Source organism: Corylus avellana, chromosome ca7, assembly GCF_901000735.1.
Source record: "Corylus avellana chromosome ca7, CavTom2PMs-1.0".
NCBI lineage: Eukaryota > Viridiplantae > Streptophyta > Magnoliopsida > Fagales > Betulaceae > Corylus > Corylus avellana.
The window spans coordinates 29,015,001-29,038,024 of NC_081547.1; the positions used below are offsets into that span (position 1 = coordinate 29,015,001).

At 35.9% G+C, this 23,024-nt stretch overlaps 3 protein-coding genes across 3 annotated transcripts; 1 reads left to right on the top strand and 2 right to left on the bottom strand.

Annotated features, from left to right (window-relative positions):
• The first annotated feature begins 660 nt into the window (after window positions 1–660).
• On the top strand, window positions 661–5,511 carry LOC132188504 (3beta,22alpha-dihydroxysteroid 3-dehydrogenase). Its single transcript, XM_059602980.1, has 8 exons — window positions 661–1,432; window positions 1,990–2,139; window positions 2,260–2,505; window positions 4,372–4,458; window positions 4,544–4,622; window positions 4,767–4,873; window positions 4,970–5,100; window positions 5,310–5,511. The coding sequence occupies exons 1-8, from the start codon at window positions 914–916 to the stop codon at window positions 5,419–5,421; spliced, it is 1,431 nt and encodes a 476-aa protein (XP_059458963.1). The 5' UTR covers window positions 661–913; the 3' UTR covers window positions 5,422–5,511.
• A 709-nt stretch (window positions 5,512–6,220) lies between these two features.
• LOC132187200 (nuclear pore complex protein NUP88) lies at window positions 6,221–14,313 on the bottom strand. Its single transcript, XM_059601426.1, has 9 exons — window positions 13,891–14,313; window positions 12,310–12,461; window positions 11,693–11,815; window positions 11,285–11,429; window positions 10,787–10,848; window positions 9,885–10,101; window positions 7,791–8,711; window positions 6,922–7,171; window positions 6,221–6,658 (listed from the first exon to the last, which is right to left on the bottom strand). Exons 1-9 carry the CDS (start codon window positions 14,176–14,178, stop codon window positions 6,393–6,395), a joined length of 2,424 nt encoding a protein of 807 aa, XP_059457409.1. The 5' UTR covers window positions 14,179–14,313; the 3' UTR covers window positions 6,221–6,392.
• Window positions 14,314–16,687: 2,374 nt separating this feature from the next.
• Window positions 16,688–19,345, bottom strand: LOC132187429 (uncharacterized). Its single transcript, XM_059601738.1, has 4 exons — window positions 18,738–19,345; window positions 18,355–18,629; window positions 17,031–17,167; window positions 16,688–16,940 (listed from the first exon to the last, which is right to left on the bottom strand). Exons 1-3 carry the CDS (start codon window positions 19,012–19,014, stop codon window positions 17,102–17,104), a joined length of 618 nt encoding a protein of 205 aa, XP_059457721.1. The 5' UTR covers window positions 19,015–19,345; the 3' UTR covers window positions 16,688–16,940; window positions 17,031–17,101.
• Between the last annotated feature and the right edge of the window lie 3,679 nt (window positions 19,346–23,024).

Consider the following 23,024-nt stretch of genomic DNA (forward strand, 5'->3'; position numbering starts at 1 on the left):
ACTTTTTCTGATAAAAATAAGAAATAAAAGGAGAAATATTGATTATATATGTGGCATGAAGAAGCATATAAGAATATCTCTAGCAGAAGTAGATAAAATAGCTACTGAAAATTTATACTCATTTTTACATTCACACTCAAACAGATTACCTATTCCATTCTTTATTTTTTTTAAATATTATTTTGTGTGGAAGATAGTGTGAAAGAAAGAAGAAGAGAGAGTAAAAGAAAAAAAAAAAGAAAAAAAAGATAATAATAAACAAAGTTTATAGTGTAAATAGTAAATAGGCTAATAAGTCAATTTACTATTTATACTAGAAGGAAAAACTACATAATAACTACGGGAGATGCTCTAAGCAATTTTAGGTATCAACTGCAATCTAAAATGTCGTCACATAATTATAATTGTTAATCTATTTTGAGGGAATTTTTTTATTTATTTTTTTATTTTGACCTGAAAAAGTATTTTAAGATGAGGTAAAAAAAAAACAAAAAAGAAGTTACAATTAATGATATTTTTAAGCTGTATGTAATGTTGGTTATATTTTAATTGTTTTCTGTTTTGAAAGAAGAAAAATAGGAGAAAGAGAGAGATATTTAGTAAAAGAAGGGTTTACGGTAGAAACTATAAAACAGGAAGGAACACAAATATCCCATCCAAGGAAACTTTACCACACACACAAAAAACCTCTTCCTGATTTCTTTCCCCAAAAGTCTCTTATCCTCAGAGAGACAGACAGAGAAAGAAAGTTTTTGGCTGAAAAGAAACATGTCAGACACGAAAATAACCTTCCTGCTATTTTAGATTCATGGCAGATGGTAGATACCCACCCGTGTGCTGCCCTTTTCTCTCAAACGCTTGCTATATATGCACATATACAGATAAATAGCCATCTCCTTTACTGTAAATTTTCATGGCGGTTTTCGGGTATCTCTGTTTTCCTCTTGTTGTCTGTACCGTCGTTTTCTTTTTTCTGATCCGGGCCTCTCGGCGCCGGAGGCTGAGGCTGCCACCTGGCAACCTCGGGCTGCCTTTCATCGGAGAGACTCTGCAACTCATTTCCGCATACAAGTCTGAGAATCCTGAACCCTTCATCGACGAGAGGGTGAACCGGTTCGGACCCATATTCACGACCCATGTTTTCGGCGAACCGACGGTGTTCTCTGCCGACCCGGAGACGAACCGGTTCATTTTGCAGAATGAAGGGAAGCTGTTCGAGTGTAGCTACCCGGCGTCGTTATCGAACCTGCTGGGGAGGCACTCTCTGCTGCTGATGAAGGGAAATCTTCATAAGCGAATGCATTCCCTCACCATGAGCTTCGCCAACTCCTCCATCATTAAGGACCATCTTTTGGTTGATATAGACCGCTTGATCCGGCTCAATTTGGACTCCTGGACCGGCCGGGTCTTACTCATGGAGGAGGCCAAGAAGGTACGATCCAATTCCAAACAAATCAATTTTTAATGTCATTGCTCATTCTCTCCTATTCACCTCCGATGCTGCCATTTGTCCTCTTCTCCCATTTTTCTACAAAAAACAAAGAGAGAGAGAGAGAGAGACCTTGTCCCACATCGGCTACAGTGCTGGGGAGATTGAGATATAATTATATAGTATATACAACCATGACATGTCCTCTAAACGGGGTATTTTGGAGAGGATCCAAACTGTGTCGTTTCTCCCTTTGTGTAACACAGTGACTCTGATGAGTCAACTCGGTCGCGTTAAAGAAGTGGGGGCGTGGGTGACATACTGATACGCCCCTGCACGTTGGGGGTGTAAAAGTTTTGGGCTGAAAGTCATAATATATATATATATATATATATATATATATATATATGCACACCTGTATTATGTTTTTTTTTTATCTCTGCCTCTCTCACTCACACCTGTATTTGTTTGTTTGTTTTTTTTTTTTTTTTTTTAATTTACATAAAATAACATATATAATAATTTTTTTAATGTGTTTTTTTGTTGTTTGGGCAACGCAGATAACATTTGAATTAACAGTAAAGCAGCTGATGAGCTTTGATCCATGTGAATGGACGGAGAGTCTAAGGAAGGAGTACGTGCTAGTGATTGAAGGCTTCTTCACCGTCGCTTTGCCTATCTTCTCCGCCACCTACCGCCGAGCTATCAAAGTACAAAAATGCTTCTCTTTAAACATGTTGTTATTATTATCATTCCTACCAAATAAACGTAGTTAATATTACTTGTCTTAATCATGTTATTATATATATCTATTGTTTCTCTTTTTGAAGGCAAGAACTAAGGTGGCAGAGGCATTGACCCTGATAGTGAGGCAAAGAAGGAAAGAGAGTGAAGCAGGAGAGAGAAAGAAGGACATGTTAGGAGCCCTCTTGGCCGGAGACGACGGTTTCTCCGATGAGCAGATTGTTGACTTCTTACTGGCTCTGCTTGTCGCCGGCTATGAGACTACCTCCACCATTATGACTCTTGCCGTTAAGTTCCTCACCGAGACTCCTCTTGCTCTAGCTCAGATCAAGGTAAGTTCCTCCCACGTTTCTCTGTTTTTTATTTTGTTATTTTATTAATTATAAATAATGATGTCAATAATATATAAGAAAAAAAGTTTACAGTAAAAATGCATATAGAATGTCGGTATCTTAAATTTAGGTCACGTCTAAAAAATTGGTCTGACCAATAATTAATGGTGTGCATCGTCATGGGCCTAGTAGATTGCCCTGAGTCACTAAGAACCTCAATTTCATTATCCAGATTCTCATCCATTCAACCGACAAAAGAAAAATCAAACTGGTACTTGAATAATTAATATCAGGAACTCAAAGTATTTTGAGTTTCTGTAACTGTGATTGAACGCAATTTCGCACTGTTAATAAGTACGATCAATCGCACTATCAGAGAAGAAACAAAAACTCTCGGGTAGTGCGATCGATTACCTTCATGCAATGCGATCGATCGCATTCGCAGTAGGCTGAAAACATTGAAGCGCGATGACGCGATGAAGCTGCTGAAGACTAAAACTGTTATTCTTTCTATTAAGCTTGGTTTGTAAATAACAACCTATTGTTATGTAGTTAGCAGTTAGTATATACTATATATACTATATATACTGTAAATGTACAAAATCAATTGATTGAATAAAGTTTTACAAAAGAGAATTTTTCTCGCAATACTCTGTTTTTCCTATTTCTTGATAATTAATGCAAAAGGCTTCATTTTTATACAGTATATTTGTATATATAGGATTTTTTAACTTCATATTTTTATACATTTGAGGATAAACTTCTTAACCTGTCATCATGGGTAAAAGCGGTGAAAGCTTTTAAGTTATCTGATAACTAATTTTAGCAGGTGAAAAATTCCGTTGAATGTTGTTTTGCAATCGACCCTCAAGCTGTCTACATATATATATATATATATATATATTAAGAATTAATTAAAAAAAAATAACGAGGAAAGTGAAGGAAATACTTTTTATTTTTTATTTTTTTGTCTAGTGAAGTGTGTATGTTTGGCGGTCAAAAGTAGAAGGCAAAGTACAGATGAGGAAGTCAAAGAAGTAGTAGAAGGGACATGCGGCTTGAACCAGCGGACAAAATGATGGCTTTCCAAATTGCACGCCACAAGATGCGCTTTGTCAAAGAACCTCTGACGTGTCAGAATCTGATCACACTTGGTTTTTGACCAGATGGTCTTTCTTTTACCCAAAACACCCTTCCCCCTCACGTGCATTCTGGTCTGACTTGTGTGGCAGAGTTTAGCATTGTTCCTAGTAGTGACATTAGTAGTGACATCGGAGATCGTACATGCTGATTTCGAGGACCACAAAAGAATCGACGGTGGAAAGTGAAAGATGATGTCGTGTAGTCGTCACCCATACTGTAAACCTAGGATTGGTTTGGTGACTTGAGTAAAACACGTGATGGTTGAACCGTCACCGTTGGATTGGATTTTCCTTTTGACTAAGTAAGGTGAAGGAACGGTCAATGGTCCGTTAGTCGTTGGGAACACCACATGGTCCATGTTTTGCTTTTAATACAAGTATTTACTGGGCTTGAATTCGTTAGGTGAATCAGAATTAGCTTTCCCCTCGAAGCTCAATAAATTCTCTTTTTATTTTTTATTTTATAAATTCTTTCATTGTTCCCCAAGAAGATATTTTGAGACATCTAGAAAAAACTAGGGGCTCGTTTGGATTAAAAAGAAATATTCAAGAAAATTAAAAAAATATAAGAATTAATCAAAATGTTTGATCATTTGGGATTTCCCTTCACTTGTGCATCTTAGGAAAAAAAAAAAATCAAATGGTTTTTGCTATCCTTGTACACCATTATCCAACTATTCTTTATGTTGGTCTAATGGTTGATGCTTGTGATCTATTTTGACAGGAAGAACACGACCAAATTAGGGCAAAGAAGAGTGAGATGGAGCCTCTTGAATGGACTGATTATAAGTCCATGCCATTCTCTCAATGTGTAAGCACATTGTTAAGCGAATCCCATAAATCAGTACAGACAGCAAGAGCTTCATCTTAATGTAAATTTCGCTTATTGTTTCTAGGTTGTTAATGAAACTCTGCGAGTGGCAAACATAATCGGTGGGATATTCAGGCGATCGATGACCGACATCAATATAAAGGGTAAGGAATTTCCTATCACGGTCTTGGGTAATTAATTTATTATTTGTTTTCAATTAAAGCTTTTAATACAACTGGTGATTTAACATGGCATCAGAATAAAAGTCATGAATTCAAACTTAGCTTCATATATCTTTATGCAAGTAGGTTACACAATTCCTAAAGGATGGAAGGTTTTTGCATCATTTCGGGCTGTACATTTGGACCGCGACCACTTCAAAGACGCTCGCTCTTTTAATCCATGGAGATGGCAGGTAACTCTCTCTCTCTCTCTCTCTTTTATACACACACACAAACACGCATGGATTTCTTGTGTTTTTTCATTAATGATTGGTCGTTAAATTTAATAGGACAACTCGGGAGCAACAAGTCCTGGGAATGTGTTCACCCCATTTGGAGGAGGGCCGCGGTTGTGCCCTGGTTATGAGCTTGCTAGAGTAGAGCTCTCCGTCTTCCTCCACCACCTCGTCACCCGTTTGAGGTAGGGTACATAAATCATGAATATTTGTACGTCTCTAGTTTGTGCCATGTGCCTATGCACTCGTACACGACACAAGCTAGAGGACCATCAGGTGTCATTAATTATTGATGTAACAATCCTAACACGTGCAAAGGACGCAAGCCTTGCTCTATAATATGACCTTGCAACAGTGTATTCTGGTACTAATTTGGCCTTATGATGATTGACAGTTGGGTTCCTGCTGAAGAAGATAAGCTGGTTTTCTTCCCCACAACCCGGACACAGAAGCGGTACCCGATCAATGTGCAACGTCGAAATGTGTCTAAGCTGTATAAAGACTAAGACCCAGAGAAGCAAGAGAGTCAATATGTACAAGATCTGTAATCCCGTTGACGCCAGCACTAATAAAATCAAATTATTAGCTTACTAGCATATATCTACACTAATTTTCTTCAATTTGAAACTTGTTTCTCGCCAAGTCCGTAAACTAATTATTACCCCCTTCAAACGAGAGACTTTCTAACTGACAAGTTTGGCCCCAAATGCCAAAGAACTAATGATGAAATTGAAGCTTTGATGAGTAAAACGCGTGTGGAAGATGTGAAATCATGTAATAAATATTTTGGTATGATAGTGAATCAAGAGTGTGTTTGGCCCCACGCTTTTGTAGGCCAAATGCGCGTTTTAAGATAAATTTGTTAAAAGTTGTTTCATTTAAGAGTTCATTGGAAAAAAATAATAATAATAATTTGACAATGCGAAAGATAAGGGCCCATACCTTGAAAATGATTTTCGGCCGCAGGTGTTTTCCTCGCTGTCCTCGAGCCCCTCAAGTTTACTTCACTTTACATAATAACGTTGGGCCTGATCGTGAACTATATACTTTCCTTCAGAAAGATGAATACAAATATTTTTGTGTATACTATTTAGATCTGTTTTTAATAGACTAAATCTATCTCAAGAGTCAAAATCATTCTTGATTTTAACTCAAAGATAAAATAAAGCAGCATTATTTAAAATGAAAAGTATAGTCAAGATCACCTGGAATCAAAGTTGGGAATTTGTTTCTGTTGTTGGAAACCAAACAGTTATATCAAGATATTGAATTTTGCCAGTTGATTTTCTTAATTGACTATTCAAGTAAATCAAAATTCTCCTACATAAATCATCATTGTCAAATCATGTTCTTAACACATCAGCAATGAGAAAGATTTAACATTTCTCAGCAGTAAAATAAAGTACAAACCACCCTAGCACCTGAACCTAGAACTGGCTCCTATAATTCAACTGCTTAACCAAAAGAAAGGTAGGTTTCAGAACCTGCTGCTTTCCCGGCTTTTTAATGCAGACTCAACGATCTTAAGCTTTTTCGAATTCTCACTATTGACAAGAGAAATCTTCTCAAGCGAGGATTGCAGCTGGGAGACGTGGGCATCATGGGCAAGATTCTTCTTCCCTGATATTTGTCTTTGGCGATTTGATACATTGTCCTTCAAAGATTGTGTGTGCCTTCTTAACCTTGCAGCTAAAGCGTCAATGGAAGAGTGCAAAGCATCCAATTCAACTCCTGTAAAGTGGTCTACACAGCGACAAAATAGTATGTAAATGAACCGTCACCAAATGTCAAATTGTAATTTGAAATGTGAAAGGGAAAAGAGAATAAAAGGTAACTCTTTTTTTTTTTTTTTTTTTATTAGGAAATTTTTGTGAGCTTTGATTATGATCGATTTAATTATATAAGCAATAAAATTGAGCTATCAAGCAACGAAAGGTCATATAGTCACAACCATTTCTCTCAAAAGAACTTCATCAACGCATTTACAACAGACAAAAATTCATTACCAAGCTCAGACTTGAACTCTCGCTCTGCCCTGGACAGTGGTCTTTTATGAGCGCCAGGCAAGTTTCTCAACCGTTGCAAGCGCTGCTCCAGAATATTGTGCACCTGGGTTGCACGATCAATCCTCTCCTCCAACCTCAACTGCTTATCCACGACTTTCTGAAGCTTCTGCTCTGACCCAACTAAACGAGCATGCTGGTCATCAATTATTCTCTTCAAGTGAGGCCCATGATGCTTAATCTCAAAGTGAACCTAGAAAATGGGGGAAATGTTGACTTAATATCATTCTTAAACTCAGACAGCCTGCGGACATTGTGCAGTTCATCTTCTTTCCAAATGGAATTATTCATAGGTATGAGCAATGCAAGACAGTGGACACTCCTGACATCACAAACCTCAAGCTGCAAAGCATATGTATCTTAAGTACAGTAAAAATACCTTTTCTGATGCATCAACCACAGTTAAAAATCTCTGCCATCTTTTAGGCCATCCTAGAAGTAGATATTGCTAAAAAGATGGACAGCTTTATTGACTATTGATAACTATATTCTTTATTGGCTAGTCAAACTTTAGCTGATAATTCATTCAACTTTGGGACACTACAGCTGTCGGGTGGTTTAAAGAGTAGAAAACTTTGGTTGGAGATTTTTTGTTCACAAATGGACAATTTCCTAAACATGTTTCACTCCATTTTGCCCAAGATCAGGCAGAATACATAACAAAAGTTCAAAAAATGAAAAAGTGAGATCTTGAAACCTAAGCACGTTCTAAGATGACAAAAAGGGGGGCCAAAAATGTTCAAGAGGTCCTATTGTATATGTACTACATCAAGTAAAAAGTGACTATTTTAAGTTATTTGGTTGGATCTTACCTTATGTGCATATTCCACGTAATTTTCATGGAAAAGCTTGAAGTACTGATGAAGAGTTTGCCGACCTTCAATAGAATCAGCAGCAACAGAACGTAGATTTGTTGAGGCCTGTGGAAGAAGAACAGCCTTAGGTCCAATAAGGAGTTCTTTGCTTATAATATCCGGTGTATCTCTCTCTTTCTGTTCTTCCGAGCTAATGGACTTCTTCTCCATATCAACATGAATGGACAGCAACAGGTTCCAAGTCTTCATCTCTAGCACAATACATTCTCGAGAATCAGTGACTCCCACAGTCCATGAATATCCAAAAGAATCTGATAAAGACACAAAACCACAAAGTGGAGACTGCATGGAGCTTTCTCCCTGGCATGTACTTAGAACAGGATGCACAGAGGGTGTTCTCATGGTCTCATCCTTGCCAGTAGTCTGACTTGTAAATGGGAGAAAATGCAACACTATTGAATCTATCCCACCATCATGAAGGGCAAATAATCTTTCTGGCATAAGGGGATCCAAAAACAGCATTATAGCATAACCACTACCCGTTTTCCTTGGCAGAGCTAAATCCACTATAGCCAGTCTCAACAAAGGGGGTGAATGGCCCAACCAAATAGTATGATCAAGTGGCTCATCAAGCTTCACAGTGGGAAGCTTCCCTTCAATCGATTCACATATCATAGCAAGACCCAGAATATGATCATTTGAATTGACACGAAGACGAGGTGGACTACCAACACTCCACACTGGCTGGATTTCATCAGCTAGAGCATCTATTTGCAATTGCCCACCACTCCAGGCAGTCACCAAAATTGAGTCTTTGCTGACCAAATTATAAAGAAAACTGACTGCACGGCCTTCACATTCTGCACCCCGAACTGCTAAATCTTCATTCCTACCATGACATACTCTCCGCAGAGGCCCCTATAACAAGGCCAAGTTATCAAGCAAAACTAAATGAAACATGTTATTTATTATGTAAATTACTAATTAGTGCATGATTTGACTATGCTAACTTGAATGTAAGGATATATTTAGATGGACTTCAGTACGTGCCAGGAGAATGTGTCTAGATGTTATGTTCTTTCCATGTAAAAAACGTCTCAATGAGGAAATGAAGTCGACTCAACCCAGATTCTCAAAAATTTCCAATGTGATATAGGGTAATATCAAGTTCTGTGTATGACAGAATCTTTACATGAAAAAACGCCAAACTTTAAAATATTCATGTAACATGGGATTAAGGTGAAGTGGTCCAGGAAACATTTACAAATAAATTTTTTTTTTTTTTCAAAATCCAACACTTCTGGGACATCCATTAGGTAGATGTCCCTCACATCGACCCTTGGGGGTGCCCCCCAAGGATTTAATTTAATTTAATTTTTTTTTTAAGACCCTCAAAATAAAATAAAATAAAAATTTCTTTTTACAATTTTACCTACGTACCCATTACCCAAGACAGAGCAACCCTTCTCCTTCACCCCCATTTAACCCACGGCAACCCTTCTTCGGCACCAAAAAAAAAAAAAAAAAAATCTCTAAGACGCTCTCTCTCAGACTCTCTCTAGTCTCTTCATTCTCTGTTCTTTCTATCACAGATTCACATGTAACTCCTCGTCTCCTCCTCCCTGGCTTCTCAGTCGCTTTTGTAGTTTTATGTTACAGTTTTTCTTGCAAATAGTTTAGTTCTCTATATTGAATGAGAAATTGTTAAGAGCTTCAATTTAGATTCGATATTTGATGATTTTGTACTTCTAAAAGACCATAAAGTACAGTTCTAGACATTTTTTTTTTTGTATTTCTGTCTTTTTGATATAGTGTCGACATGTTACATTTCTAATATATCAATTTGAGCACATATTTATGAACTTTTATAGATATTTTTTGTGATACATATACTGTGTGAATTACCAAATTTTTAGGGTGAAAATTTTTTTTAAGACGCCAAAAAAATTTTAGCGGCACCCCCAATATAAAATCGCTGGCTCCGCCACTGCATTGATCACATGTCTTGTTTGAAATAAGTAATTTACATAATTTGGAGCATCTATGGAACAAAGGCAATTACCAAATACACAGGCAAGAAAGTAGAGGTACCTGCAAGGAGAGTGATGCATCAAATAAAGCATAAGGATGAGCTCTTAGCATAGACAGATCTGCCCCTTCTGCTTCTTGGTGTGCTAACTCAGGAAATGTTGCTTCCAACCAAAAAATTGCCAGACTAGAATTACTAACAGCTGTTGAATTGCTTGATTTTAGCCCAAATGCATGAGCATCAGTGTGTATCTCTAGTATAGATTCCCACTTGTAGGCACTGTAGCACATAAAGCATTTGATTCATACTCGGATTTAAAATAAAAAGTCAGCCAGCATGGCAAAAAGGCATATCTAGTACTCATCCATCTCACAATAAATTATGTGGAATAAGATGACAGAATTATCAACGAAAACATAAAAATATAATAATCATCCAAAAATGCTTTTACTTTGTATAAGAGGCAGCATGAGTTTTAATAAGAATCTTGTTTGTTTTGTGAAAAAAGGGAAGCATAGGAAAAATAAAAAGATATAAACCTCTACTTACATATATTTTGAGACAACAAAAAAAATTGGTTTATCATTTTTAGAAGGAATGAATTTAAGCTTTCAACAAACCATCAGGACATCAAAGCAGAATAAGTAGCACTGAGGACAAGATGCAAGGGGAAGAAGTAATCTGCCACATAATTCCAGGCAATATACAGTATGAGCATAAACTGAGCAAGAGGAAGCTCCTGGGTGGATCATAAAATGATTTATAGAGCTTTATAATCCATGTTGTGTGTCTCGCATAGTAATAGGAAAAATATACCCCTTAATCTCAAGAATCTTAATCCTTTTAAATGTTGGGAGTATCTATCTGTAACTGACTCTAGAGAAAATTGTAAGCCTTGAACATCTGAAAAATACTAGAAATAAAAAAATGCAGACAAAACAAGCGGAAAGTAAGGTATCATTACCTCCCAAATGGAACAACCGGGCAGAGGATGTAAATTGAACCGTCGGCATATAAAACAAACACCTGAAATGGAAAAATATATAAGAAAATGGTTCAAATCCAACTGCATTAAGTCAAAAGAACAACAGGAAACAGCATTTAAACGTGGACTATCATTATAACTTTCGAGAAAATATCAGCTGAGCCAAAGACAAACAGAACAGTTTTAAGTTAAATAGGAATATCAATAGCAATCTATGTCAAGAAACAGTTGCAAGTAAACTCAAAAGAGTAGTATCATAACCCTTCTCAGTGACATTGACAAACTTAATTCAAATAAGCACATCAGTTAACACAGAATTAGACAAATTGAGGCAAAGGGAGTACCAACATAACTATTAGTATCAGGGACTTTTTTCTTTCTTTCTTTTTCTTTTTTGTTTTTTTGGGGGGGGGGGGATTTTTTTTAATTAAGAAGAATATATTCAGAATCAGCATTACAAATTTCAACTGAACTTACACTAAACCTGTCCCATAAGTGGTCACCCCCAAAAGAAAAATCAACAGGGCAGATTGATGTGGCATTCCTGGATCCACCTGGTTGCACTGGCTGTAGATAATATTCTTGCTCTGGTAGCACAAGATCTGAAGACAAATCAAAGAGTCTAAAAGAAAATGAAAAAGAGAAAAATGTTATCCCATACAAGTCTCGATCAAACCCAGAGATAACTATTGTTTAAAAATTTTGGTGTTGATAAAACAGTACTTTGTTCAAAGTGAGAAAGCTACAATATAAGCTTGACATAATCAGAAGTAATATACGACCAATCCTTGTTTCAGACATGTTGTTCATGCCACTAACTGCACATAGAACGTGATAAACAACCCCCGTCCCCACCCTCCAAAAAAAATCTTTAAAAATTTATACCTGAAAACTGAATCAGAAGAAAGAATTCCCAAATGGGTCTCACTATAAGGGTGCCATGAAACTTGTAGCAAACGTATGGCAGTGCTGCCATCATGGTAAATTTCTGATCCAATGGTAACAGTCCTGTAATAAGTTTGCAACAAAAAGGTGCAATCAGATCTTTAAGATGGCACAACTTATAATAACAGTAGTACTAGTTAGATAATATCCAAGAGAACAGAAAATTATCATATCAATACATATAATATTTTAAATTTGAATTTTTTTTTTTTTTTTTTTTGGGTTGTGGTGGGGGAGGGGATCTAGAATAAGATTCTCTTGCAAAAACTGTTTGATCTGACCAAAGGAATAATGAATCATTCTGGAATCACAAGTCATCAGAATATCTGAGAAAAATAACCTTGCATGCTAAAGTCAGACCATACAGATTGTGCCTTGCTATGATAGCTAATTGCAGGAGTTGCAACAAGAGTCACTCCAAACAAAAATGTGACCCAAATAGTATGTTAAAACGCAATCCAGTTGCCAGTCAGCAACATTTCTCCAAGTGTTGCTTTCAAAGACACCCTACACCAGATGTGGAAGATCTAAAACAAATGGAAACATGTTGCTAGTACCTGCAAATTATGGTATTCTCTTCAGTAGAATTACGCCCATAAAGGTACATGACGCATAAATGGTCTGAACCGGCAAGTAGTAGTGCTGATCCATTTCTATTGATGGAGATTTTATGAACCACAAAGTTGAGCTGTTTATCTGCTTGCAATACCTATTAAATTACTGATATTATCAACGGAGCACTTCAAGCGAAACAAGAAAAATAAATTAGCCATTCAAGCATGTGAGGCAAAAATAATGGATTGAAAAAAAAGGCCCGCCTAGAATTGTCAAACCCTCTGTGCTTAGCTTAAACCATCATTCCAACCCATCCACTTGAGAACCAAAACAGTAGTTCTTAAATCAACTGTTTAAGACTTTATTATAAGTTCCCAGCTACTCAAGTTGGGCTGCATCAATTGAATATCAATACTCCACTCTGTGTCAAGTCATGGTCTCATGAGCTCAGATAGGCTATTCCCAAGAGTTAATGCAACAAGATGGAGTTATCTAGTATATTTATTCTTCTATCCTTGTACGTGTTTGGGTACATGGTTGTGCCCCATCTCCTCTCTTTTGTCGCTTTTGGTTATTTTCAGCATCTTCTTCCGGAAATTTAAAGGGAATACTTATAACAAAAATGAAAAAACAAAAACAAAAACCAAAAAAAGGCGGGGGTACAAAGCAAGACAGGTATTTCATTGCTTCCTGCTACCTCAATCATCCAATTTCACCTTCACACACCTTCCACCCCCTTCAAATCAAAACACGTGACTTCCCTTGGTGCAATTGTTAGCCTACCAACTCCATCTCCACTTGCAGTCAGGGATGACACCCCAACAACTCAAGAAAGCATGGGTGCCTTGCTTTCTCTTACTTTCTTGCACCCGTCCCTCTTCATATCCTGTTTTAGTGACGCTCATATTGCAAATGCTGTATCCCCAGTATTCTAAACCACCAAGCCTATTCAGCCCCACAATTATCTAATAAAACTTTACCTTTAATTAGAAAGGCAAGTGATGAAGATAGTCCACTCATACGATCACAGAACGACCAATCTTGACTGTATTTCATATGATTCAATAAAATTGCGCTAGCTCCTTATGTCGAAATACCATAAAAAAAATGAATAAATTCTACAAAGAAAATCTCATTAATTTAAGTCCATCATTGCTTAAATATACTATAATGAGGATTGTCATCATTAGTTTTCAATTCACCAATTCTTCTTGACCAAACGATTTCTAAACAACTCCACTGTTAAAATTTAAACAGATCACAACCCTAAGCAGTTTAAGGCTTTAAGCAATGTACTTTGTTTCTACCCCTAAAACTCACAAATTTGGGATCCTCCATTCCGTTGTTGCGGCAACAACGTATAGAAGCAAAATAGCATCAAGTTTACAATCCCAGTGAAGTAAAATTTTCTAGTATAAGAAAATATCATTTAAACTAAACCATACAGCTCTATTAAGCTCAACACAAATAACGTAAACAACGAAATGCTCGACATAACTTTCATCTAACACTTACACAATACTCAAACAGTGGTAAAAAAGAACTGTACATTAGAGAGAGAGAGAGAGGGGGGGGGGGGGAACCTTAGTGGGCGAAGCAGCGAGGACAGAGGTGGGTTGGGGCTCGCCAAGTCGAATGGAGATGCGGTGGAGGCACTGCTTGTCGATGTCCCAGAAGTAGATTCGGGAGGCTCCGTCCCAGGCCACCAAGTTCCTCGGCGAAGCGGCGGTGGTGGACTCGTGGTCTACGGTGGCAGACGTGGAGGTGAAGATGGGGTGATTCTGGAGGGGAACCCATTCGACTTCGTCTTTGGGTGTGACGGAGCGCCTTTGCTCTATATCCCGATCGTACACGTCGAAATTGAACCTCATTTTTGCTTCCTCGCTCTCTCTCTCACTCTCTTTTCTGCTATGCTACTGCAATGAGACCGCAAGGAACCCCCGGAATGGCTTTCCTACGAGAAGGCTTCTCGAATGAAAACTACGTCGTTTAAGCTGGTACCCTTGCTTTCTTTTTGTTTCTCGTCCATTCAATTTGCTTCTTTTACAATTTCCTTTTTGTTTAGTTTTATCCCAAATTTTCAACCAATCTCATATAATCTATGGGTAGTATTGGGGGCGAAGGAAATAACTAACCACATGAACCAATTAGCACCAATTAATGACATTATGCATTGCATAAAGGACGTAAAAGAACAAAGCCGTTTCTAATACGTTCGAGCTCGACTCGACTCGTATAAACTCAAACTCAATTTCAATATGTTTAAGTTTGAACCAAAATTTAAGTGCATTTATTAAATAAGTTAAGCTCGCATAAACTCGTAATTTTTTATATAAACTCAAAGGTCCATGACCTTTGGCTTGGTATGTGCTTTACCTTGGCCAAGGGCAGGACACAAACAACTATGAGGCAAAACACACCCGATCATCATCACGGCACGTTACATAACCTTCCCGATATTCCCGACGGAGGCTCAGTGATCACTGCAACTATAATTGAGTTGGAGTTCCATTCCAATACTTCAAAAAAAAAAATCTCCAACCCCATTGGAAAAAGGCATGAAGAGAAGCCTAGGGGAAGGCTACACCACCAAGTACGATCCATTATCTTGCTTATTGCATTCATTCAATTTTTTTTTTTCCTTCCGCAAGGTCTTTGGTTACAATAAATTGTATCAACAATATACATACTATAAAACAATTATATAAACTCAATAATAGATTGATTAAAAATCAAGTTCATTGGTTCAACTAACTCAAAATGATAAAATCTTAATAATAACTAAGTAACTAATGATTAGAAAAAAAAAAAAACTAAGTAACTAATGATTAGTATGGTTATATGATTAAAAAAAAAATTGTGAGCAAGCTCGGTTTCATTCGAAAATTAAATAAACCGAACTTGAACATTCAATATTCAGTACAACTCGGACTCAATTACAACTCTGCTTAATTTATTGGCCCTAAAATGAACAAGTAGTTTATTTCATAAGTTCTATCTCAATGAGGATATATTACTATGTGTAAATAGTTAAAAAAATGAACTAAAAAAAAAGTAGAAGCTAAGAAAATAAATGAACTATTCCTAAAAACTTGAGCATCAAATCATCCGATTATACGAAAAGGTGTTCTTGATATAAAATAAATAAAATGTTGGGTTAAAGTTTAAAAGCATTTGTTGTAGATGCTCAAAAGACGATAGTCTCAAACTTATTTTTTACTTTTACTTTGAGAATAGTTATTATTTAAAAAATGGTTAAATACCTCAGACCCTTCTTGGGGTTTGTCAACTTTATTTTTTCATCTCTGGAGTTTCATTTTTATCACAGGAGGTCCCTGTAGTTTTGATAATAAACCAAATTAGTCCTCCATCAGTTGACCGTTAGTTGACTTAACGGAATTTCACGTGGACCAATCAAATGTTTCAAATGTTGACACGTGGCACCTATTTAATTTTTTAAAAAATTAAAAAAAAAAAAGTATTTTCCAAAAAAAAAAAAAAACAACAAAAAAGAAAAGAAAAACAATTGGGGGTGGCTCTTTGGCCATGGGGTGGCTTGGCCACCCCCATCTGGCTGGATGGGGTGGCTCGGAGCGGGTGGCCGAAGAGTGGCTCGACCACCCCATGGAGCCTAGGGGGTGGCCGAAACCACCCCCAATGGTGGTTGGGGGTGGTTTCGGCCACCCTCATCCGGCCAAATGGGGGTGGCTGAGCCACCCCAAAATGGCCAAGAGCCACCCCCAATTGTTTTTTTTTTAAAAAATTAAATAGGTGCCACGTGTCAACATTTGATTGGTCCACATGGATTTTCGTTAAATCAACTAACAGATGATTAACTTGGTCTATTATCAAAACCACAGGGACCTTCTGTGATAAAAATGAAACACCAAGAGAAAAAAAATAAAGTTGGCAAACCCCAGGGGAGTCTGAGGTATTTAACCCATTAAAAAATAATAATAATAATAATAATAATAAATGTCTAATCCCCCATCTAGTAGAAGATCACATGTCACCCCATTTCACGGCAGCCTACTGTATTATTGATACTAATTTGATAATACCTATTTTTATTGTGACGACCTCACTCATCTATTAATATTAAATGACATAATACTATGCATATTTATATTACCAATACATTTTAATTCAACTTATAGATCACCCCTTTAGTGACTCAACTACAATGTCACAACCCGTTTAATCTCATACTCAACGAGTTGCATTCGATTTTATACTCGACACAGTGCTGGCTTTGATTCCAAACCATATAAACCTTATGTAAAACTCACTATAGAAAACGGTTTTGCAAAAAGAAAATGTCCAAAATTTTATATACCCATAATTAAAATTACAATTAAACAACATGAGACACTTGATACAGAAACATTCAGCCACAAACTTGTATTCACTCGTTGGAAAACGACCCAATATTCTAGTTGCACAATACATAAAAGGAAGCCTTCGGCTAGCCTCAAAACCTTCACCTTTTTATATACAAACACTACCTAAAAGTTATATATATATATATAGATGCCGCAATCATAACCTCTATAGTAGGTTTGTAAACTTTTCCTGTTAGTTTCTAAACTTCTTCAATCTCTAGGCTCCGGCCAGATTTCTTCTTCGATTGAATCTGTACAAAAAGAAAGGCACAAGGCGTGCGTTAGTGGGTTACTAGATTTTGGTGAAAGGCTTAGATTATTGAGCCAAAAAGCAACATTACCTGAAATCGATTGGCCGTACAAACAAAAGAAATTAAAATATAATGAAAGCTCCTCCTTCATTGCTGCTTGGTTACTTCATCCTTTCCACCTGTAAAATCTTCTGATACCTTGGGAACCCGTTCTTGCATGCTGAAATCTGCGCACATGGCATAACATGTCATTATCATCATGTATGGTATGTATGTATGTATGCAGGCTTCTAGAGGAATGAATGATGATGGATAAACAATTATGATTAATATGCTATTTAATATTATATTATCATAATGCGATGACAGAGCAAATGAAATTGGCCAAAAATTATAAAATAAATAATTTGTAATGGGGACAAGAAACAACTCCAAATCAAGAAACGTGGGCGTAGATTTCAAGTAGGAAATGGTCAAAATACAAATAGTATTTAGTTGCCCATCCCCAAGGGTGGCTGCCCATTGAGATTCTCTGAATTTAGGACATTAATTAAACCCGAAAAAAAGTCAATAAAGCATGGGATAGGCAGGGAAAAAAAAGACACCCAGTATCGTGATTTATCCGTCATCACCATACCTTTTAATTGAACGGACATCACATTTATTTTTTATATATTTCTAAGACATTTTTTCTCCTACTATTATATGTCATATCACACCTAATCTATCATTAAATCAGTACTTATTTTAAAAATAATAGATTGACAATGCTTTTCTTGAGGAATAGATTGACAGTGCTATGGAAACGTAATAAGATATTGATGTTAATATTAAGTAATTATAAATGAAACTTTCTTCCAAATTATCTTGAAATTATTTAGATCCCAACGATAAATGATGGTACCTAAGGAAAGAATCCCCAGGAAAAAATGATGAAGCTTATGTGAAGGGAAAAAAATAAAGAAAATATTCAGAAAACAAGAATCAAGCACATAAACAAAAGGGTTTAAATCAAATAAGTCAACATAATTTTAATTTGAATGGTTCAACAAAAAGAAAAAGAAATGACATAAATATTTTGACCTTCGAGAAGAACAAAAATTCAACCATTGTAAATATACGGCTCATGAAATTTCCTCGGTCTTTACTGGTCTGGGACCCAGACCAACTCACCATCCACATCATCCAAAACAAAAAACAAAAAACAAAATAAAAACATAAACATAAACAAAAAACCAAAAAATATCATCGTCTTGTCACTACGCATTTCACCCGTATATCTCTGATATTTCTACCGGCCCTCTTAAAGCTAAGGAATCCAATCATGTCCATATTACGCAGATTATCTTTTCAAATCATCTTAGACAGACAGACAGACAGCGAGAGAGAGAGAGAGAGAGAAAGAGAATCTTACAGCTTCAATGTCAATTTTGTAAACCAGAAGCTTCCGTCTCTCCCTGCAACTTGTTCTATAGGCGACGACAATATGCCCAATAGCCAGAACTAGCGAGCATAAGAACAACGCTATCTCCGTCGCCCTGACATACCCTCCTCGGAAGGTGCCGGAAACACCAAACACATACGAAGCTTTCAAACAAACAAACATTAAAGATAACACAGAACACATCGTCGTAATTCCCAAGTAAGGCCCTCGCGAAAGCCTTGGCCCATCGCAAAAGCTATAAACACCTACAAACAAAAATTAACGAAGATTTAATTTAAGTTAAAACCGCGTTGCTCTGCTTTTGAAGCCAAAAGGGTACCCCAAAAAAAAAAAGCTAAAATTTTTTCACTTACAGATTATGATGGCTGATCTTATAATGGATATGAGAGGTATGTCGATGAGGGAGTACCGGAAATCGTAGTTTTGGAAATGGGAAGAGAGGGTTTGTAAAGAAAGAGCAGTAGGAGAAAGGGAAGCAGAAAGAAGCGCGGAAGGAAGAAGCGCATCCGCAATAACCAAAAGCACCGGCGCCGAGAATAGCAGCAAGGAAATCAGCATGGTGATCAAGAAGAACACAGTCTTCACACCCCTCAAAACCCTTTTTGATCTCTCTTCCTTTGAGAAACCCATTTCTCTGTCTCTCTGTCTCTCTGTCTCTTGTCTCTGTCTCTCCGCCCCTGCTTTTTGATTTTAAGGATCCACGTAGGAGGAAATTGAAGGAAGTGAAGTATATATATATAATATAGGGAAAGTTTTTGGCCTGCAAAAGAGGCTTAAATAGAGGGAGGCAATTATATGGAAAGGAAGCGTAATAGGTGAGGGAGGAAGGGAGGGAGGCGTGAAAGGCTGGAAGCTGCAGGCCAAAGGTGCAATATTTTGACTGGACGCATCCACTCAACAAGTTCTGACAAAGACTATGGAACTTTACATGTTGAATTTACCGGTCAAATAGTGCAACCTCTCCGCTGCTACCACCAACGGCAATACCTAAATGGCTTCAAACGACCATCAACGACATTTTTTTTTTTTTATATTTGTACAACCAGGGGTCAATGGTCCAAGAAATTTTGTATGTAGTTGGGACATGAATTAGGATGTATATTCAAATTTTCATAATAGAGAATTTTTACATATGTTTGATTAGTAATAGTCACTTTGAATTTTTATTGATACTCTGGTAGGACTGAGTTAAGTTATGTCTCAGTCGGACTTGAGGGAGCGCATGTGGGTTTTACTGTCTAGGCCCTTCCTGTACAGCTCCCAGCAAGTAAGTACTACTATAGTCACGTTCAGATATGATAGCTACAATTAATCTCTCCGACCTACCCTTTATTACTCTAAAAAGATAATAATAATAATATCGTGTTTTATGCAATTTTTTATATAAAATATATTTTTTAAAAATTAAGAAAATTACCTAAAATATAATACCGGACATGTAATATGATATACCAATAACATATTTTAAGTGAATTTTTATATCGGTAACTTAAAAAACGGGCCAATATGGGTAAGAAGACTAGCTACGTAGAAAACGAAATGTGAGGTATACGATTGCGTGTGGGTTGTGAGTGTACCTGTCGACAAATTTTGGGTTCTTTGTTTAAGGTGTCGCCATGTGCCTCGAGGGCAATTGATTCGGTGAATGTGTAGGTATTGGCTGTAGATGAATAGTATGGGCTTTTTGATTATTCATTACTTTGTTGTTTTCACGCCAAACATAAAAAGAAGTATGGGTTTGGTGTTGTTAGTTATATAAATATGAGATAAATTAAAAATATTTAATTAAAATAAAAGATGCATGATACCATAATAAATCATTAATGATTCTAAACATATTTAATAATCCTAAATTGATCCTAAATTGATCCAAATTTTTGGGTAGAAAGACATTTGCTTTGTTATTTCTTATACAATAATCTTAAACATATTTAACATCCTAAATTGATCCAAATTAGTATAATATAGACAAAAAGAAGGAAAGATTCCATGAAAATTCAAATATTTCTCACCAAACAAGTGGGTATGACTCTCTCTTGAAATATTTCGCACCAATCGAGCGGCTTCGGAGGAACCGAAGGATTAGGGTCATGTGATCACATGCAAATTTGTCTTCACGAATCATTCGAATTTCTTTATTATTGGCTCTTGGTATCTTGTTGTTTTTGGTCAAATTTAAAAAATAAAACATGGTTAATAGATTCTTTGGCAGTTGATTTCACACCAACCCATCCGACATTCTGAGTACCCAATTCAATCTTATACTATTCATCGGCGATTAGATTCCTTGGCACAATATTCGAGAAGTAATTTGGCTTGCAATAAGATAGAGTGATAAAGCAAATCATTAGCTAGCTTTAACCACATTATCAAGTGCACGTAGCCCTTCCTCTTGTAAGTTCTATAAGTTTTTTTTTTTTTAATAATAATAATCTTAAAGAGATGTTGAAGATGAAATTACACGGTCCGTACTATTTTTCCAAAAAAAAAAATTAACATTAAAATTTTTTTCACTTTTTATATCATATTATTTACTTTTTATAACTATTCAAATAAAAAAAATTATTACAAACAAAACTTTTTTACATTTCAATTCAAAAAATTTAGAACTTTATATCATATCAATTCAGGTCAACTACAATAACAAAGGTAAAATGGTTTGCCAATACAACTCAAATACTAAACAAACTATAAAAAAACACTATTCTTAACAGCAATTCAAATAGGCCGAATCCAAATATTGTGCTACAAAATTTCATTTTGAAATATTCTATTTGATACTTATCTCGTAAGTCACTAAAATATTGATTATTTTATGATAATATACATAATACTTAATATATTTATAAACTGATGTGACAGTCTAAATACGTAAAATCTCAGTCTTATATTAAAAAATTAAAGAGTAATTTATATAAAGTAGATAGTTTATAAAGATAATCATAACTCTTAAGTGTTAAGTCTCGCGGTATATATATATGTTTTAAAATGGTGGATGTCAAACGTAACCAACTACGTGAGAGAAAAAAAGGAGCCAAGAAAACATTACGAATTAGCGTGGAACGTAAGGTGTGAGCTCACTGCTCACCTTTCAAAATGGAAATTAAGATGTGGTTTAGGTGAAATTGCGGCATATGATTTATTTTTATTTTTTTCTGGTTTCTTGGTTGAAAAGGGATAATATCAGATTATTACGTCATTGCTTTGGGACTTAAATCTCTAGAAGAAAACGATTAAATAATTTCTTTTTAAGTTGTTGTTACGTAATTCGACGATTGAAAAATAAAAATAAAAAACCCAATCGATCTGTTGGAGGAATGGGTGATGACTCATCACCCGTCAGCCATGTTTGTTTTTTTGTTTTTTAAGTCAAAGTCCAAAAAGGGCGCGTTCGTATTCTGTTTTGTCTTCTCTTGCGGGGACGGTTAACTTCTGGAACAAGTCGGGTAAAACCAACACAAAGGCGGCAAACATATATGCCCATTTGGCTAAATGCTAATGAGTGATTGAAATTTAAAGCCGCCTTTTGGGTTTTGGCCATCAAATTTCGGCCACGCCGCGAACAAACATCATGGATGGATATGGCCTGTGAAGCCTCCATACTCCATAGCCATCAGCTCACTCCAAAATTCTTAATTAATTGTATCCTTTTTATTATTATATAGTGAAATGAAATTAATGAACATGAATTAATTGTGTCTATTTGTTTGCATTTGAGAGTCAAAATTTAAAAATAAAATTGTTGGGGGGACAAAATTTAATTTTTAAATGTCTATTTTTTTAATTTTTTTTTTTTTTTTAGGACCACCCTATGACTTGGGTGGCTGCCCCCTACAAGCCAAATTGTAGTTTCACCCCTAGTGATCACACCGTAATAATGGTGGTCACTTTTAAGCCCTATAATTTTCAGACTTGGATGCTCTCCATTTCAAATGAAGAACAAGTTAGTTATTTTTAGGAGGCAATTTTGTCATTTTTGGGTCTTTTTTATTTGGACAAAAATGCCTTCTTAAAACAACTAAATCGATCCACTTAATTTCAAATGAAATGAAAAGGATAATTCTCCATGATTTTCAGGGAGGATGATAGCTTTCATGGAAGAGGAGCATCTTTTCTTGAAAAGAAACAACTCTTTATGTGCATTAACCGTAGTTGTATATAGGAGCATCCTTCATAGATAGTACGTAATTGTAAGATCTATATTGTGTTTATAATGTTGTAACCTCATAGCTTTAACTATGATTTTTCATAACTTTTATGTTTTATGATATAAGAGCTTTATACTCTGTATTTTATTATTAATGAAATTATAAGAAAAATTTAATAATAAATCCAGAGTTTTATGCTCTGGATTTCATGATATAAGAGCTTTATTATCTTTATGATATTTTAAAATTATAATTAAATCAAAATTTAATAATAATTTTAAAAATCACATCAATTTTCAATAAACGTAAGAAAAACGTTTAGAATTACTCTTCCATAATATTCGAAGATGATGTGGTTCGAAATATATATAAAACAAAAAAGAAATTTTGAACCAATTTTTTTCTTTAAAAAAAAAAAAAAAATCAATCCAAACTTTCTGCCAAACTTAATCGTCAAGCCACGAAATTTGTCTTGTGCGTGGGGGGCCCGTG